This window comes from Aptenodytes patagonicus, chromosome 2, assembly GCF_965638725.1.
Source record: "Aptenodytes patagonicus chromosome 2, bAptPat1.pri.cur, whole genome shotgun sequence".
NCBI lineage: Eukaryota > Metazoa > Chordata > Aves > Sphenisciformes > Spheniscidae > Aptenodytes > Aptenodytes patagonicus.
This window is the reverse complement of record NC_134950.1, coordinates 79,129,963-79,150,707: the sequence shown is the minus strand read 5'-3', so window position 1 is coordinate 79,150,707 and position 20,745 is coordinate 79,129,963. Positions and strand designations below refer to the sequence as shown.

Sequence of the window (20,745 nt, the reverse complement as noted above, 5' to 3'; positions counted from 1 at the left end):
TTCAGAAATATACCTTCACCTTGAAATATCTGGACCCTCATCTGTGATGGTTATTGGTAGAAACAGCAGTCTCAAGTTCCTTAGGTGTGTCATTTCAAAGCAAATTAAAACAATTGTTTCCCACTAACTTGTGCAGCAGTAAAATATAATTTTCATACATAAGTTAGTAACTCATTTTATCATTATTTTTATAATTCATCAACCACTGTGTTAGCTGGAGAGGTGAAGAGGGATCATTTCTAGAGCTTACAAAACATATCTCTATAGGGGTTCCCTCAACATAAACTATTAATTTTTGTGTCACCAAAGCTTAGGAAAGCAACTGAAAAATATCATCAGCTATGTCTCCAAAGTTTCAGTTCAAGCACTGTTATTTTGAAAATCCTACTTTTTTTTTTAATGTCTTACAGGTATTCATTAATTTTGCTACACAACAGCAAGGCGTCTCGCATTCTTCACAAGAATCTCCTGTTGTTCATCATGACCACCTGCCAGTCTAGGATCAGAATAGGATACAGCTTCAGCAGCATATATGTGTGTGTGTATGTTTGTGTATATATACGTGCATTTTACGTGCAATAACTTTTCAGCTGTTAACAATTTGTGTGTGAGAAACAAATAGTAGAAGAAGAGGTGAGTTTGCATTTGTAGGCCGGAAGGAATGCTACCAATTCTCAGTTAAACAAGAAACTGGTTACATGCAGACCAAAAATCTGCCAAAAAGTAATGCTTTTTAATTAGCTGGAATTTTATACTATAAATGGCCTAATTAATGCAGCTTTGTGGGAAAAAAAATAAGAAAGGAAAAAAAAGCTGATGTGAAATGTCACACTGTATAGTAGATTTTTTTTTTGTGGTGGATCTACATTCATTTGACTACAGTAATCTTGTCTTGCATGCACACTTATCTAATTTTTACATGACAAGGCAAGAAAAACACATTGAATGGTAGCAATAGCTAGGCTGTCACCCAACATTTCATAGAATCATAGAATCAATCATAGAATAGTTTGGGTTGGAAGGGACCTCTAAAGGCCATCTAGTCCAACCCCCCCTGCAATGAGCAGGGACATCTTCAACTAGATCAGGTTGCTCAGAGCCCCGTCCAACCTGACCTTGAAGGTTTCCAGGGATGGGGCATCCACCACCTCTCTGGGCAACCTGTGCCAGCGTTTTACCACCCTCAGCGTGAAAAATGTCTTCCTTATATCTAGTCTAAATCTACCCCCCTCTAGTTTAAAGCCATTCCCCCTTGTCCTGTCACAACAAGCCCTGCTAAAAAGTCTGCCGCCATCTTTTTTGTAAGCCCCCTTTAAGTACTGATAGGCTGCAAGAAGGTCTCCCCGAAGCCTTCTCTTCTCCAGGCTGAACAACCCCAACTCTCTCAGCCTTTCTTCATAGCAGAGGTGTTCCATCCCCCTCATTTGTATTTAATAGCACAATTTGAGAGTCTTTTGACTTCTGTATTAATTCAGTTCTGTGTTGTGACAAGCTAAATTAGCCTTTTTATTGTATAAAGGATGCACTATATTCCATAAGGTTTTATGTTAAAGAGGTTATTAGTGTACTAGTCTGCCTCCCAGTTATCTTAAGTAAATTTAACAAGGTTTCATAAATCATACTTGGCAATGAGTTTTCCCTTATGCCTGCAGGTTGCTGCTGGAGGAATTCTCAAGTATCTTTTCAATGATCTGTTTCTTTTTTCTCATCTTTTTGTTTCTTTTTTTTCCAAAAAGAATGTCAAAATTCTGTTTAATGAGCATTTTAAAAGAAAGATAAGCATTCAGACATTGATCAATAAACTGTTCAATAAATGTATATTATGATGCCAGATACTTCAGACACGCTCATGCCGCAGCCTTAAGCCTGTATATGCGTAAAAGAAATGAACATTTAATGAATAAAATCTCCTTGTGTATTGTGGTGGGAGAAAAAAATTATGAAAAAATTTTGGAGTAAATTGCTGCCTCTTCCAAAATAAGTCTTTGGGGCTCCTGTGAGAAGTAGCTGATGCCACTTTCATTGGACTGTGTTGTCTGATAGTTGAAATTGTAGAACCGGTGACTTAGAAGTGAATTGCTGCAATATAATTCTGGGGTGGGCAGGGGAGGGGGAAGTGTACTTTGAGATGGAAGAATTTGATTTTAAATGGACAATTTTGCAGGGCTGCTGTTCTAATTCCCTACTGTACAGTGATGAAATATTAAAAAATATATATTTGTGTTTTAGGCTTTGCAAGCTGACTCAGAAGACTGTTTCTTGAGGCTTGATTTGTTGGTGTGTTTTTGGCCCACTATGCTTTTTTAAAGTCAGAACTCCGGTTACCTATTTCTATGAAGGTGAAATTAAATCCTGGAAAAATTAAAAAAAGTGAGGATTTACAGACTTTGTGTGCATGTACATATGGATCAGAGTGAGCGAGCTTATGAAACGGCTTTATCATTAGAATGGCTTGGTATATACAGTCTGCTGCATAATATCAGAACTCTGCCATGCTCCTCAAGATCCAGAGCACTGAAGGGCCGTTAAACCGCAACAGTCACCATCCTGGTAGAAATGCCATGGCACAGTGGGATTGTGTTTGAGGTGAAACCGGCTGTCTTTAGTTTCTGCATGAGGCTGGGAGTGGAAAGTTTCTAAGGTCCCCAGTCAGAACAAAAAAAGGTCAATCCTATAAAGCAAAGTGTGAAAGAAATAGTGGAGGTGAAAGAAAAAGAAGGCAGATGCAGGAAATCTGGGCAGAAACAGGGGTATGCTATCATAAAAGTGTCTTGCTTCATTTCAGGATCTTGGGGTGGAAAAAACTGAATATACAAGGCACAGCCAAGCATCTTTGAGTCATAGTCTGAAACCACTCAACAGGAGAACATTTCTGGAGCTCTTGCTCAGAGGAAAAAAATAGAAGGGAAAGTATGGCAAGAACATGTGCGCAGGGCTTTTTATTTTTTCTATTGGTATGTCTAGATCTGTAAATTGCTGACATTATGATTGATTGGCTTTCTTTGTTTTTTTGTTTTGTTTGTAAACTACTATCTCTCAACCATCACAAGTCCTTAAGAAAAAGAACTGTACCCAAGGAAATTTAGAGGATGGATTTGGGGAAGGAGATGGTGCCAGTTCTCAGGGTGTAAGGCAGCTGAGCAAGAAGGCCCCATTTGTATGAAATTGTGACAAGAGCGCCTATTCCTGCTTCGGAAGTGTGCCAGGGAGTTGAATTAATAAAACAGTCCTGAAGCTCGCTTAGACCAAGGGAAGCATAAAAGCGTACAAGACTCACTGTGGTGAGACTGAAAAATGGTGGCCTAGCTGTATGCTTAGATAGGGGAGCTTTCTCAGGGTTTGGCTTTGTAACACTAATTAAATGTCATTTTTTCTGATTAAAATGCAAATGATTATATTAGTTTAATAGATGAATACAGTAAATAAGGTTTACTTCAGATTGATGGTTGAGTAAATTTGGTTAACAGCATTTTTCTTTTTTTAAATTGCTTCATATGCATCTCAGGAGACCCAATTTAATTCAGGCAAGTAGCAAACAATGTCTGTCTACCAATCCTTTATGGCTGAAGAAGGTCAAGTGTTCTGGGTTCTGGCTCAGAGGATATTTTCCATCTCCTTGATTTGCTGCATTCCTGAAGTATGTAAGTTTCAAGAAAAGTCTTTTGAAGATTTTTGGGTTTTGTGTGTTGCTGTTTTGGTTTTTTTTTTAAATAAATTCCTAAACTAGGAGTCTGGACAGAAAAGGTCATTTATATGTTAATGATGAAAGAATCATTGAATTCATAAATCACACAGAAATATCTCTTCTTCTAACACCCCTGGATTTTGAACCAAAGACAGCTGAGGATTTTAAACAATAACTTCTCTTGTGAGATTTTTGTTAGGGAAACTTCATGTTTTTTCAACTGGAAATTTCTCTGACTATGAAAGTGTGCCCTTCACCCTGAATGATAAAGTAGAATTAAGCTCAAAATTAGAAAATCAACTGAATGTCTGAAATGCTCAACACTAAAACTGGGGAGATGATTTTCATACTTTTAAGGGACTATTCCATTATCTAAGGCAAAAGAAGGGCTTCTGCCAACCATAGAACAGATTGTTTCATGCCCTAATTTAGTTTTCATACAATTATAGAATGAGGTGGGCAAAAATAAACTGTAGGTCTGAACCTGCAATCAAAGGGCCACAAATTCAGTGGAGGTGGAGGGGTGATGGTGGTAGCAGTGGACAGGATGGCAAAACTCATGACTTATCAGTTTGAATTCTGCTACATATTAAATTTCTGTATAGATTTTTGTCCTGAAAAGAGAGAACTTATTTCTCTGGTTTGGTTCCATCATGACCAAAGATGATAAATTTCCCTCAGGGTAGTGGAAGATGTGGAATGTGATTTCCAGCAGAGAAATTGGGCACTTTTTTTGAGCTTGTTTGTCCTTGTGAAATTTGAATCATTGGGGTCTGAAATCTCATAAATTAGGGAGTTGACTCTGACTCTTGCTGTAACTGCTCAACTCCTAGATCAGTCTAAATCCAATTTAGGTAAGAATATTGCTTTCCTGGTCTTTTCCTAATAAGTAGTAAAGCTGACAGTTTCTTTGTTTCTGTTTAATATGATTTAATCTTTTTATGTCAGCACTTTCAATTTTCCTTTCTAAAGAATAGGGAGATCAAAACTAGCAGTGCAAAGATCTTGCTTTAACTGAAAGCTGACTAGGTCAGACAGCTTTCCTGAGACTTACAACAACTAAAGAGAAAATGCTTCCTGACTTACGTGTTAAATACTTATGTTACAAATAAAACTGGTGCTGCAAGTACAATGAAAGGTGGGCAGCAGGTACGAAGCAGAAATCCCAGCAATCTTACTCTTGCAGAGAAAGCAACAGTCTGCTGCTATCAACAGGCAAGGGAGTGCTGAATGTTTTAAACAGGTGATTTCTCCATACTGAATAATGATATGGATCATTGAAAGAAATCAATGCATTTTTCTTCTTTATTAAATTTTAGTATCACAGTGAATATTGTTTCATCAGTGCCCTCATGCCTATTGCGACATGGAAATATATGTTGGGGTAAATTCTGGCTCCTTTCACGATGGCTCTATAAAAGCCATAATCAGAGCCATCTGCGCTGTAGAAGTTTATGCACGTCTTTAGCTTAGACAGATCAAATCAGCGAGGTTCATATCTGCTTTCCCACAAAGTACAAATGGAGAAAAAGGAAATATAAGCTATATAAGCAAATGATTCCAGCAGGAAAAGAATAGGATCCTCTAAGGTGCTGCGGTGTAAGATAAGATCAAACAGGAATCATTCCACTCTCATATTGAGGCAATAAATGCTAGTTTATAATTAAGTGTACTGCATATAATTCAAGAAAAGTATCAGAAACACTTTTTCCTTTAATTTGTGCTGAAATAGAGAAATTGGAAACTTTATTCCATATAGCATTTTGACACCACTCTTAATTCCTGATCTACATACCTTACTACATGCAATAACCAGACCCCCCAAAAAACCTCAACTCTCTCCTTAGACTTAAATCTTTTGGAACTTGATTCAACTTTTACAAAACGTGAAAGTTTGTGGGGTATTTTTCTTTAATTTTATTCAGAGCTGGTTCTTAAGACTTTAATAATTATAACTGAGAGCTTGAGTGAAGGAGCGTGTGACGTTTATTCTGAATCAAATGGAATATGCATGTAATGATCTAGCTGAGGAATTGTAGTCATCTAGTACTTTGTAGCTAATGATAATTATCTAATAAAAAAACCTGAAATTGTTTTCGTAGGAGTCTGTTTTTATGAATAATTCTGTTAGTAATGTGTGAATCCAAAATAGGTTGAATCTAGAGAAAAGAGTATTCTCAGTATATGAAAGGTAAGAATCAGGGTCATGCACAACATTTTGAAGTGTTGTTTTGTTGGTTTTTTTTTCCAGTTTTAAGTGTGAGTAAACATGTCCATAATTATATATTTCTAACTGTGAAAATGATAGATTTAAGCCATTTGGACACTTTTGATTCTACAGTTCTGACAATTATCCAAGCTATTTCTGTTATTCATGCTAATTGTAAGAAAAACATACGTATTTCCATCTTTAAATTTCCAAAACTTAAGAATTCTGACAGTTAAATTTGATTTATAATGTGATATTGTTTGTGGATTTAAGTTGGGCCTGTCCCAATGCCAGGCTAAATAATGATCAAAATAGCACAAGAACTCTGTGATTGTTGAAGGATGGGAGGAGTGGAGGAGTGCTGTTGGATGGGTATGTAATCTTGAGCCCCATGGTCACTTTATATTATGAAGAATGCAAAACAACTTATAACGAGTGAATTCTATCCAAAAAGTTTAGTTAGAAATATACATTATTGCAAGACTTTCTAGCACCTAGATGAAAAGTGTTATAAAACAGTTATTTTGACTTTTCATCCATCTGGTTTTTGCTTTTAGAGGAAACTAACAGACTAGCCCAAAGAAACTTGATCTCTTTTCCCCGTTATGAACTCTTTATTGGAAATAAAGATATTACTTTACAGCAGAGCTTGGAGTATCACAGTTAAGCAAATGAAAATCTTCCAAAACTAGTTTTGGATCTAACGCAACCATATACTAACAATGCCTTACAGATCTATTTTTTTTAATTCAAGATTAGTAAAACACATATGCAGTCTTGTTACTGAGTTTAGAGACAGCCAGTTACCTGAGTATCTAGATTTTTTCAGTCCATTGGTCACATAAGACAGGTTTCACTGTATTTAGGACTATATAAAGACTGTGTAGGTCAGTGGATTTGAAAATGAGACCCAGCGTCTTATCCATCAGTCAGTTCTTCAAACCTAGCCCATGTATGCAGCCAGACCAAAAGATAGAGAGTAGCAGAGGAAAGAGGAATGAAGTAAAGGAAAGAGGGAACAGAGTGAAAGAAAAAGGTTTTCTGAGACAGAATTTGTGTTGCTGTAAGATTGAAGTGGAGGAACCTTGGAAGTAGCCTGCCAGTGGTGTTGTCTTTCTCGGAGCCAGAGAAATAAGATCATGTAAAATATTTTGGGGAGGAAAGGATGGGACTTTCATAAGACTTTCATAAGATAACAACGAAAATCTTTAATGCCAGTGGAAAAGAAACCTGACAGAATACGATATTCTTCTCCGTGTTAATGTCTATGAACACTGCTAGGCCAAGTTTATTTTCCATTTGGAGGGTTGCTCCATATATGAACTTGGCTGGTATTGTGTTGATCACCTAAAATCCTGCTCATTTCTAAGGCCTTTAGTTTTTTGTTTGATTTTTAACATCCTGTTGCCCAATAGAAATTGTGGGATGAAACACTGACATATCAGGATGGCAGAATTCTGTATTCCCAGGTAAGTGTGCAGCAATAGAGAATCAGGACCTGGCCTTCGGTGGAAATTGGGCTACTTCAGCATCTCATAGAGCTTGACCCTATGTATTCATTGCTATTTCTTGTGCTGCTTTTTGTTGCCAAATACATCCCTACGAAGAATAAGAGTCAAATTCTGTTTTCTCAAGAACTTAATTCACTGTGTTCCCATAACCGTTCAGTCAGGACCTGGCAAGACTTTAGCAAAATATCTTACCTTGCCTGTTGTTCCACAAAACTGGGAGTCGGTTTGAACCTTCAAGCAGACATAATGAAAAAAAACAAAACTAAACCCTGCACATTTTGATGACACCAAGCTGAGTGCTGTGGTTGATACTCTAGAGGGAAGGAATGCCACCCAGAGAGACCTTGACAGGCTTGAGAGGTAGGCCTGTGCAAACCTCATGAAGTTCAACAAAACCAAGTGTAAGGTCCTGCACCTGGGTTGGGGCAATCCCAAACATGGATACAGGCTGGGCGATGAGTGGATTGAGAGCAGCCCTGCCGAGAAGGACTTAGGGGTACTGGTGGATGAAAAGCTGGACATGAGCCAGCAATGTGCGCTCGCAGCCCAGAAAGCCAACCTGGGCTGCATCAAAAGAAACGTGGCCAGCAGGTTGAGGGAGGTCATTCTCCCCCTCTACCCCGCTCTTGTGAGGCCCCACCTGGAGTACTGTGTTGAGCTCTGGAGCCCCCCAGCATAAGAAAGACACGGACCTGCTTGAGCGGGTCCAGAGGAGGGCCAGGAAGATGATCAGGGGACTGGAGCAGCTCTCCTATGAGGACAGGCTGAGAGAGTTGGGGTTGTTTAGCCTAGAGAAGAGAAGGCTCTGCGGAGACCTTATAGTGGCCTTCCAGTACTTAAAAAGGGCCTACAGGAAAGATGGGGTGGGACTCTATCAGGGAGTGTAGTGATAGGACAAGGGGTAACAGTTTTAAACTGAAAGAGGGTAGATTTAGGTTAGATATTAGGAAGAAATTCTTTACTGTGAGGATGGTGAGACAGTAGAACAGGTTGCCCAGAGAGGTTGTGGATGCCTCATCCCTGGAAGTGTTCAAGGCCAGGTTGGATGAGGCTTTGAGCAACCTGAGCTAGTGGAAGGTGTCCCTGCCCATGGCAGGGGGGTTGGAACTAGATGATCTTTAAGGTCCCTTCCAACCCAAACCGTTCCATGATTCTATGACTTTCCTGTTCATATAAAATTACATCATTTTCTACTCACTTGCTTCCCTCACACCCTTTTCCTTGGATTCTGCTCATGTGATCATGAATTGGATTTATACCCATGTGTATGCTCTGTTTACAGTTAGGTTAGATTTAATATGTAAAAAATCTTACAAGTTACACAGCATTTAATCTCAATCTTAAATGCCTCTTCTAATGAAGTTGTGGTTGCAGATAAGAAGGCAGGGAGGTGACTTTTGGCCTTAAGAGAATGAAGAAATGTGACCCAGTGTTTGGGAAAGAACTGACTACACAGCTATTATTAACAGCTGACTAGAGGCTACGGTCTTATTATATAAAAAGATGTAATGGAAAGGAATAAAGGGCAAAAGACCAGCGACATGCAATTTCTCCAAACACTAACAAGCCCTTAATTATTCATTTGCGATTACAGTTCACTGAATTAGCTACATGAAAACAATAAAACATGGGTTCTTTCAGGCAGAGTCTCAACAAGGGTGTTAGAAAAGAAAGGTTAGAAAGGGCAAAGAATAAGACTACCATGGCTTTGAACTTGTTCAGTAAATTGATTCAGCTTTGGATTTTCCCCATCCTCTGTGCACTTTCTCCTTTCTTTGACTTCTGTGCCTCACACCTTCAGGTGAGAGTAGCAGGAGCACCAAGCATCTGCTACATCTCTGAACTCAGGGACAGAGTCTGACAGCAGATATCTAACGTTACTCTGTGCCTGAAGGGTGCATGTCTCTAGAAAGTGGCAAGAGCCCTCTTTTTAACTACTTCAAGGCACAGGCCATGGGAAGAATTGGAAAGCTTCTTGCTGTGAGCTTTTCTCCCTTATAAATACCTGCAACTGCACATATATAGATGTAGCAGAGAAATTGCCACAAGTTTTTCAGGAAGGATTAGATTTTGTCTGCACCAAGGTTGCATTTGCTAGGTCTTTGCTCAAGATTATTCTTCTTTTAATAGGCTTTTATGAATCAATGTTTTCAGTCTTTGGCTTTTGCCCCACTGCTGTCAAGCTGCAGCTCGCTTCATGGTTTTTTGTTACTATGTGTTACACAGGTCTTTAAATACACCACAGCTGAAATAGCCTCAGCATCTGAGGGAACTGTTTCCCTTGACAGCTGCTTTGCCTTTTGCTCACTATACTGGTTGACAGATCTTGGATGTAAAAAGCTTCCCCTAAATTGTCTTTGTAGGGAATACTGAAGAGCGGGAACTTTTTCTGTGGATCATTGCTCTGTTTCACTTCTACTGAATCATTAGAGAATTTTCTCTAAATAAATTTGCTGCTCTCGGAGAGCTCAGAGACATTGGCAGTGTCTTTCATCTATTCTGCTCAGTACCAGATCTCACACTTGCTCTTAGTGTCTTCCATCAGGGAGTGCATCAGCAGGTGTCCGGTGAAAAACACCGTGCTGAGGAAGACCTGAAAGAAAACACTGAGGCTTCTGCACCATTTCCAAAAAATGTGTATGGAGGTCCATTTATTAGAGAGTGTTTCCTAGTAGCTGTGCTCACAAGAGCAGCAACTGTTTACAAACATTACATAATATTCAGAGAAAGAAAATTTTGAGTCTATTTGAGCCAACATTCAAGATTCAAGGGTGAGAGTCAGAGTTCTTTTTGCTCTACCACTCTCATGTACATTGCCTATGCGCCTCGTCAGATCTAAGCCCTAGGGTTTGAACATGCTTCTTCAATAATTGCAGAAAGTTATGGAGGGCTTTTGGCAACTAGTTTTCATTGATTGCTCTACAAATTAGAGTTTTAGTTTGATTTCATGGGCTGGGGAAAAATGTCAGTTTGACTACTAGCCTTTCTTCATGTGACTTTGGAAGTGGTGGAAAATGTGCATGTCTCACAGAAAGGTCCGTATTGACACAACCAAGAGCGCAAATAGTCAAAGTGTCTCAGAAGTCAGGGACAGGTTTTAGGGGTTTTTCAGTGGGTCTGAGCAGAGTTGGGAAATCTACTGTAGAATTAATTGTTTCTGTTCAAGGTTTGTATCTTCTGAGATTGGAATAGGTGGGGCTGCGTTTACCAGTCTGACTGGTGTCCTCAGGTCAGTCCTTTCCTTCTGAACTGAATGGGAAACGTAGAAATGTACAAAACGCTGCAGGTGACCCCGGTTGCTGCAGTTTCTGCCTCTGTTGCTAAGCAGTATATACAATAGTTATGACACTGATTTAGATCACAGTAATATGCAGTGACATAAAAGCAAATAGTATGTTCGCACGTGGCCCTTTGGCTTTAATGGAGCCCAGAGGGGGTGTAGCAGTCCAAGTCTTAGTTATGTTATGACAGCAAGGTGTGATGGCAAGAGCCATCTCAAAAGGGCAATACCTGCTGAGAAGATCCACTAAACCAGGTGTAAAATAGATACAGAAATGTCTGAAAATAATGGCAGTGTACTGGCGAGCATGAAGAAAAACCAAGGATGTGTTCTTTCATGCTGTTTCTTCCAGGAGAAAGCAGTTATGTTAGCTAGTGGCATTGCAAAGGCAGGACTGTGACTGTTCAGCATATAACAGTGCTTTTTCCCTATTATTTGCTTTGCGGAAAGGAACAATCCTTATGTGGACTTTCCATATATTGTAATATGTTCTTTTTTAGGGTTGTCCGGGTAATATGTTCTTTTTTAGGGTCATCTGGTCTGAAATTATTGACATTAATCTACTGAAAAGCAGTGACAGTTATCTTTTACAAAGAATAACAAATATTCTGTGATAAGAAACCAGTAAAATAAAAGCCATTCTGTTTTTTCATTTGTTATTGCCTCTTCCTTTTTTTTTTTCCTCTTTTCTATTTTTTTTTTTGGGGGGGTGGGTGGGTGGTGGTTTGTGTAGGGTTTGTTGGGGTTGTTTGGTTTTTTTTTCCATGTGGGAAAGTGGAAGATTGGGAGCAGAGGTGGACAAAGAAAGTATTTTTGGCTATAAAGTTTTTAAAACAAAATAGAAGATCTTTTAAAACCATGGTAAGCCTCTAGTTTGTTTTTTTTTCAGTCTACCAAATGAATATGACTCTGAAAATTAATCCCTTAGATGCCTTTGAAAATTCTATGCTTTTTTACCCTACAAATTTGACCAAATAAACATAAACAATTATTTTGGTAATAGACATATTCATGATTGTTGTAGTTCATTTACTTATCTGTGTAGAGATTTTATGTGTTTTTACCTTGTAAGTGCAGATAAATTATTTACTAAATTTAAATAAAACTTCATTTTCCGCAAACATATTGTATTCCATTTTCTTACCAAAACACAGTAAAACAAAATATATGAAATATTATGCAGTAGGTAAAAGGAAATATATTTCTAGTCAGATATGAAAAACAAATTAGAAGAATCTTTAATTCACTTTTATCTTCCTTTGATCTGAAACCAAGCTATGAGCAGCCAGAAACATTAAAGACTGGAAGGAAATAGGGATGACTCATTTTCTTGAATCACATTGAATTGATTTTGTAAAGAAAGGAATATGACCCTGTTTGTTAAGACAGCATTATGTGGACCCTTTAAAATGTTTTGAGTTGATTTCTCAAAAGGTACATCTGTGTATCAAAAGAATCTATCACTGTATCAGTGATTCAACATTAGGCACGAAGCTAAAACTTTCTCTGGTATTCATCATTATCTCATAGTTTTTCCTTCTACGTAGCAGTTGGCTTAAGGCTGCCTTCCAAGTCTTAGGCACATATCATGGTGAAGGAAATAGAATTTAAATTGAAGTATGCAAGTGAAAAATTTTGCCCTCTGATATATCATTAAGGACTATGACATTCGATTAGAAATGGGAACTTGAAATAATATTTATATATTAAGACCACCATTGTCTATGGCAAGGTTGACACAATAATTTATAGATGTAGAAAAAAGAAGAAAAGGTTTTATTTAATATCTTTCTGATCCAAGATGTTCCTGTGCGTATCAAAAATAGCTTTTACAAATGTATTTGAAAACTACGAGAAGCAAAGGCTCTGCTCTTCCCCATCTCAAATTTAAACAGCGGCAGGAGGATTGTGCTGATGCAGCAGAAAAGGCTTTGGTCCCTTCGTGTTTTATTGCCCTGGGGATGCTTCCAGCTTGCCAATGGGAAAAGTCAGACTGGAAAAACTACAAGTGCTAGTTTTCTAGGCTCTGCCCGTGTTTTGACCACAGAATAATGTTTTCCACAGTAGATTCTGCAGATGCTCATACTGTAAGTACTCCTACTTATCAGGAAGCTAATTAACACAGTCTTATCTTGCTAGCTTGACGTTTCAGACTTTAAGTTGTTCCACTGAGGTGCCTGGAAGCAGCATTATTTTAGGTAGTTTGGAATTACAGGCAGCCAGTGTGTCATGCTGTGTTCGTGTTTTGGATCTTAGCTTTGCAACTTTTCTTTTTAAAGATAAAGATGAACCTTTAAAAGGTAGTAGCAGGGGTGTTTGGGGAATAATATGAATTTGCTGCTTGCTATCCTGTGCAAGTGTAGCAGTACTGCTTCTCATACATAATCAAATAGGTCAGGCGTTCATTATTCAGGAATGCCGCCATCTATAGCAGGCTATAAGTGTTAATGATGACAGGTAGTGGAGGTTTGCTTTTCCTTTAAGCTTAGAAACTTGTTTTCTTGAAGCTGATAGTCGCTAGTTTTATGTATTTGCACCATAATTCAGACAAGTAACTAAGTACAACGTGCAGACGTATTTTTTCTTTGGTTATAGGAAAGTTTAACTGATGATCACAACTTGGGTCTATGACACTGATGTCTAATTAAAATGTGTGCTTAAAAGCAGCTGTAGTAATGCATATATTTGTACTTCGTTTCTCAAGTCCAAACATTGCTTTGTCTGCAAAAGATAAGACATACTAATTTGAGCAACGTAAAGGACCTTACAACAGTTTGGGTTACTTAGCGGCATGCCAGCTGAAGGTTTACATCTCAAATTATTGCCACAATAAAGTCAGTCTCGGTCCTTTCCTATCAGGTCACTCTGGTTGGACGTGATGGGAAAGGAAATAATGAGAAAAATATTCTGGTTAGGGCTGGGTAAAACTGTGCATGATTTCTCGGAGCACTAGAGGGAGCAAGAAGGTAAAGTTCTTGAAAGAGCAGCTGGTTCCTTGGAGGTTGAATCCTCTGAGAGTAAGTTTGCCATACCAGGAAGGTAATTAAAGCAGAGGCTATTACACCATTAAAAAAACCCCCGCAAAACAAAAACAAAATCCAAGTGATCTCTTACAAGCTTTTTGTTTCTTTCTTTGGGTTTTTCTGGTTTTTTCCCCCCCTCTCCCCTCCCCCCCCAAGACTACTAGGATTCTTCCCCCCCCCCTCCCCCCCCCTTTTGTTTATTGTTTTGAGGGGATAGTTTTGTTTTCATGTCTCTGAATGCTGAGTGTGTGTTCATCTAGGCTAATGCTAATGGACTGAGTGTGATGGATTCCAAAGTCCTTGTTTCTCCTCATCAGAGATCCCTTTAGGCAAATGTTAACCTGCCAAGAGCATGTGCATTCCAAGGAGGATTTGCAAATGAACTAGCTGTTTCCCATGAACAATATTTCCTGACCTAAATCTTTCTGCTCTTAGAAGAAAAAAAAAAGAGATGGTATGCACCAAGAGACTGTTACAGATGAGAGAATATTTTCTCTAGTGTTCCCCTTGCCCACTCATATAAATATTATCTCTAGAATATGATAATAAGTTCTGGTGAGCATAGCATTTTGTTGTGATTATTCACAGAACTGACCCTGTGCCTATAAACAGATGTTTTACCTAAGTGGATTAACCCACTTGCATGTTCTTCTAAATAACAATCTGCCGGTAGCCTTGGAAAGTCAAAGACATTTGGGGAAATATTCTCATCTCAACGTGTTGGATATTACTGGCTGATCCCTGCTGGGATTGTGAACAACATTGCCAGTACAATGAATTGTAAATGCAACTGCACGATACTGAAAAAGCCCGTTTTTCATGTGGCACCACAAGCATCATGACAGTAAATAAATTTAAGCGCTCTCTTTCCTGTTTTCCTCTATATTTCTAGGAATCTTAAAGCACTGCTTTGGATAAATGAAGAGCAGGACAAGTTTGGAGATGAAGTTGAAGTCTGCCTACTAATGTACAGTCTGAGGCGACTGTGAGGTTACACCCACTCCTAAGGCCTGTGGGGGAACCGGGGATAGGCAGGTGTCTGCAGTCCTTGCTAGAGGAATGCTATTAGATGCAGACTGTGTGTAGCAGGCGGTACCCAGTGCAGAGCGCTGGACTTCTGTCTCTCCCAGCTTGCCGGGAGATGCTTTATTTTGACTTTACAGCACTGTCAGCAGGAGTCAGGACAAATTCCCATATACAGTTGTTTCTTCTAAGGGTGAAGTGGGAAGAAACTCTCTGCGTGCTTTTTTCCCCTCATCTAATTTATTTACACAGGAGTAGCCACTTCAAGACTTTCATGTTGACTGTATTGGCCTTGCTCTTGCAATACTTCTGCTAAAGGTAGCAACAATATGACAGTCAGCAGTGCCAGTTCTCACTCACAAGACTAATGGTAGCATGAAAACCAGCGTGTAGTGAGATGTAGAGCTCTCTTTAATAGTTCCCTATTGCATGCAGACAGTACATTTTACTTCAATATTTGTGCTCTCATTGTAGCTCTGTTGTAATAGCTTCTGCCTTGCAATTAAATTCTCCCTTAAAAATTAAAAAAAAAAAAGTTAACCCTTTGTATAAGCTTGAGTTTATTTCTTGACTATATTTGTTGATATCTTTGTTACACCTCAGCTTTCTTGGCCACTATTGTTACAGTAAGCAAAAGTAAGCCAATTTACACCAGTTGATGATTGGCCTTTGTTGCCTAAGTTTTCAGTTACCTCTCTAATTTCTCAGTAGCTGTTGGTAAGGAGGTTTGGTAACTTCAGTAAGTCCACTGAAACCAAGAAATTTCTTTCATTTCCACTGATGTGAGAATAAAGACAGGCCCATAGTTTTTATGTGAAATGCACATAAGTTTGATCTTCTAGTCCTGTTAATAAAATCCTCTGTGTTTTACAATCTAAAGCCCCCTGGTAGCTATTGTCTCTAAATTATCTAGCATTTTTCCAAAACTACTACGTAGTCATCCAAAATTTTTCCACTATTGCTATGAACAGGTAATATGATGACATGATTACAAGACAGAAGATTCTCACTTACTTACTTGCGGCATGCTTATCCGACTTAGATATATTTCCTTGGATGATAACAAGGAGACTGCTCGCAAGAGACCGTCCTCTGATTTTACTGTAGCCCACCCCACGGTGTGGTGAAGCAGTGATATGCTGAACAAGGTCCAGGCATGTGCTCAGTGACTCCCGCTGCAGTGCGAGAGCTGCTGCAGTGATGGGATCAACCCTGCAAACAGAGTTCTTCCCTTGAGCTGGCAATTCTCTCTGCAGGGCTCTTCCCTGGCCTGATGCATGTGCTTCCACTGGACATCCTTTAGCACTTTCCTCTAATAGCACTTTAAATATTTATTTCTAAGTGTCCTTATTTATGAAAACAAAACTTTATTTCAAAATCAGGTGGGAGGTTAGGTTTCAAGAAGGCTTTTGAAGCCTGACTCGAGGCTTGAACTATTCTTGAAGTGTAGGTGTTTGACTGAGAAGGTAAGGCCAGAAGCACTACTGCTATTACTTAGTGAAGGTTTTGTGCTGAAGCATATTCCTCCCCAGTGTAGTCTAACAGTACAGCACTGCTCCTAAAGATTAACTTAGTCACTGCAGATCCCAATTTAGGAAAATACCCTTCTTGAAGACAACACTGAAAGAGATTTTTAATCATAATACTTAAGTCTCATTGAGAACAAGGGAGTTCAATGCATGCTTGAAATTTAACATGTGCTTAAAATGTTTCCCCAAACGAGAAGGACTTGAAGTTCACCTTTGGATGGTTGCCTAGCTGGATCCAAGAATCTGGAGACGTTTACTCCAATCCTCTGTCCCCTTCTGAAGTCAAACTCTCCTCAGTTATGCAGGCCACTGTTGCCACAGGTTCACAGGCTATGGGCTGTTTTAAGACTCTTCTGATCATCCGATCTGGCTTCCTGCAGGTAAGATCTCAACTTTTGCACCAAGCCCATAGCTGTTTGCTGAGTCAGAGCAGATCATAGGAAAACGAAGCCACCTGAGTGTCCCGTGCTTAGGAGTGGAGGGTCAGCCATGCTCTTGAGTAAGCGCGCTCTAACCATTAATTACCTTCTGTGTTCAAAGTACAAGCTTAACATTGACTCTGAATGTGTCTAATTTTTTCTGCTAGTTTATTTTTTTAGCACCTTTGATATACCTTTCTTTTCTTTGCTGTCTTCCATCCTTTCACAATCTTGATGCAGCTAAAATGATAAGAACTTTAATTTTCAAGATTTTTTTGTTTCTTTTCTGTTTTCTGAGGGTTTCTGGGATTCCAGCTATTCTAGGAGGGCAGCCTCTATAAATGCTTGTATACTGTATACTTTTTTCTATAAAACAGATCTTACCTTCCCTGCGGCTTTCCAAATGAAGTGATTGAAATCATTGGACAAGAAGCCTTGGATGAAATAGGTCACAATATTTGTAAATTATCCAGGGTAATAATGAAAGAATTCCTACTTGAATGTACTTACACTCTAATTCTTTTTTCAAAGCCAGAGAATACATTTTCTTTATGCATTTTCATTATAATTTTAATTAAATATTTTTTCATAAGTGCAGGGTTTTTTTAATTATCTATTTCTCATAGAGGAAAAAAGAACCACATTTTACTTTCAGATGTTCTGATTAAAAAAGAAAAATAGAAGAGTTTTCAAATATCCTGGTATGAACTCATAGCAGTTGCTAACTCTGGAGTAATTCTACTTTTACATAATGTTGAAGATTGGAAAGGTCTGAAAATAACAGCTGTGAGAGGGAAGAATTTCTGTTTATTGTAAGTCATGGAAATTGGGAAAGTTGGCATGGTCACATGCCCTCAGTTTATTGCTTCCCTACTTGTGATAAGGAGCTATAGAAGCAATAAGTGAGGTGGATCTATTGGGTAAATTACTTCTGTTTTTGTGTAATCCTTTTATATACTTACACTTACAGAGCAATGATTAAGTGAATGTGACTTCTTAAAAATGGGTAAAGTTTTAGCTCATCTTATTGATATTCCAGATATGCTGCTGTTTTGATAATTACGCAACTATTGTCAAAGACTTTCAGAAAGAGGAATTTAGCCTATTTTTTTCCTGGAAAAATTCAGCCTTCACAGTCTCCACTTGTATAAAAGCTGCAGGTGTTTAGCACTTATTAAAATCAGGCAATTCATCTAAGATCGAAAAAAGTACATGTTCAGCCTTTTTATCTCTATACAGTATTGAATAAAGTTTTGCCACAGACTTCAAAGATCCAGCCCAGTGTCCCTTCTTTTGAGTTATTGAAAGAGAAAGGAATAGCTTTTGATTTCTATTATATCTATATAGGTAGATATATAGGTTGGATTAGCTTAGTTCTGCTTGAGTATTTGACATCAGTGCTTCCTTCCTCTAGCAGTTGTCTATGACAAGCTGGGAAATGGATAGCTTTTTACTTAAGGAAGACCCTCTCTTTAACAAGGTAAGTATTCTGCGTGCTCTCTTTTGATGTTTGAGACAATAGTTGGGTATGCCTTTTAAAAATATTACTTTCTTTTGCTGCCCCGCTTTGATATATGAAAGGAGTGAATGGAAGTGAGTGAGAGGCCAACATGTTCAGCACACAGCACTCTGGAGAGACAGTGCTGCTTCTCATCTGAAATGCAGGGCCCTTTCTAGTCAGCCCAGCTCATGGAAATAAAACATGGTACTCGTGTGCCAGTCCCAGGAGAATGTGTGCTGCAGTGCTTAAGCTGTTCACAAAGCGTTAGAGAGTGCCTTTGCCCTGTGCAATACCCAAAACCTAAAGCATAGAACTACCTTGGCCTTCAGATGCTGTGCCATCCATCACTGCAGATTTGCACTTTTTGTCATAGAAAGAGTCAAGCTTTGGCTTTATTTGCCTCATGCTTCAGGTGTCTTAGGCTATGTTTCTAACACTAAGCTCTGCCAGCATGCCCAAGTTGAATGAGGATGTGAAGATCCATCTGAGATGTTCAAGGCCCCAAGTACAGATGCACATACCCCACTGAAAAGCAGCTGCTATTGATGTAGCTTCTGCAAGGTGGGGGTGAGGTTTTTCAGCTGAACAAAGAATGGCTTCGCCACCACACCAGCACCTCTGGGTGAGTCAGGTCTGGGTTCGGTGTTTTTCCTGTAGCTATGAAGTCTGCTAAGCCTAGACAGGGATTTTCATACATTACACTTTTTTTTTGCTGTTGTGTAATAGCCTATTATTTACCTAGTGCCAGAAAAAACCCTCAAAATTGCTAGTAATGTATATTACAGTTTGTATTTTCTCCCTCTCATGATGGTACACTATACAATGGCAACATTGATAGATATTCTGTAAACAGTATGTACCAATTACCTTGACAATAAAAGGAACTAGCAACTTTTCCTGAACTGTTCTTGCCATCAAAGGCGGCACCGTCTGAAGAAGTGTTTTTACTAAAAAAAAAAGTTTCAGTTCTAGCAGAATCATTAGTATTTTTTTCCCCACTTCTGCTAAAGGCAGTTGCCAATACCTTTGATCTGTTAATGTTCATCACAAAGTTCCTCAGCTTTATCAGGTTAGTATGACATAACATTTAACCAACACTAAAAAGCTTCAAAATTTTAGTTTTCTTTAATGATTGTGAATGAAAATGACAACCCAGAGCGTCAGGGGTTTTTTGACTAATTTCATGCATGATTTTAAAAAACAGTTTTCTCAATAAAGAAGAGATGCCTGTAACCATAAGTTTATAGTTGTTTGAAGGTAAAAGTTTGTCTTGCATTTAACAGATTAGCAGTCTGGCTATGACTGAAAAAGAATGCCTTTTATAAATTCGCAGAGAGGAAGTGATACAGTATTGATGGTTGCAGAGAGCTTAAAGTCATATCAGTGCTCTTAGACTGTGACTTCATGCCTATATTTACCACAGTTTGTAGTGGACAGACATCCATTAGGAAGAGAAACCATATAATGAGTTTTATTTCAGTAGTTTAGTAAATAAAATTAGAGTTCCCAATGGCCTCCCCTCTCCTCTCTCCAGTTATTCTAGCAAGAGTGGGAGCAATTACACTGAAGGTGTGTGAGTAACTAAAGGGGAAATGGTATCAGACCCAGCATATCAGAGGAGACCTGAAATACTTGTCTTCCTTAGTTGACTAGTGGCAACGGATATGCATCTGCTAAAATTGAATGTGGGATTTATTAAAGCTAAAGTGAGCACCTTGAGTTTTGAGGATCAAGTGCATGCTTATGAGCCAAATTACTGCCTACAGACCATGCCCAGAAAAGGCTTTTCAGTCAGGCTGGAGTGATGAATTTGAGAATCCCTCCCTAATGATGTTGTCAAGGGTCACATTCTGAAGACATTAAATAGACCCCAGGATTTCAGGCAAACTTAAAAAAGGTACAGTGCCAGGGAGTGCCCAGCTTAGAAGACCAGCTGACTAGCTCTCCTTCTGTAAGTTTTCTCTGGCTTACTACTATTGCTGTTACGGATTTGCATGGTTTTGGTGCATGGTTTTGGTGCATTTAGACACCAACAGGTAGGTGGTATGAATAATTTAGGTCTACATAGGATAGTTGAAAATGAATTTGTTCTTACTTAGTTTTGCTTGCCTGTGCTTAGAGTTTTGGAGAATTAAAAAAAAAAAATACTGTTAAAAGAGCTTCTCCATCAAGTTTGTAAAGATACATTGACCCTTCAGTTAATTAATTTGCAGTAATGATGGACGACTTTTTACTTTGTGGCTCCACATGTGACTTAGATAGACAAAGGACAAAGGACATGAGCCATTCATTTACTTTCATGACCCTCATTTCCTAGAGTGGTCATCCTCACACCTGGACATGGCTTGGAAGAAAAGGCCTTCCTGGGATTAGCAGTGTTTTGAAACACTTCTTTGACATTTTGGAGATATTCAGATGACTTCATTGGCCTCCAACTAAAATAAAGGAGCACCTACATACTCCATTTAGGCACCTACCTCTTTTCTCCAAATATACAGATCTTAGATTCTGAACTGCGCCGAAGTTACTTACTCAAATTGTATGCTGTGGATATCCCCCATTATT

At 38.7% G+C, this 20,745-nt stretch overlaps 1 protein-coding gene across 1 annotated transcript in view; it reads left to right on the top strand.

The window, feature by feature from the left end:
- ABCA13 (ATP binding cassette subfamily A member 13) overlaps positions 1–2,076 on the top strand; it is a 208,376-nt gene extending 206,300 nt beyond the window's left edge. Inside the window, exon 56 of the mRNA XM_076330301.1 lies at positions 411–2,076. Within this exon, the coding sequence (XP_076186416.1) occupies positions 411–500 (90 nt within the window). The 3' untranslated portion in view covers positions 501–2,076. The remainder of the gene's footprint in view (positions 1–410) is intronic.
- The last annotated feature ends 18,669 nt before the right edge of the window (positions 2,077–20,745 follow it).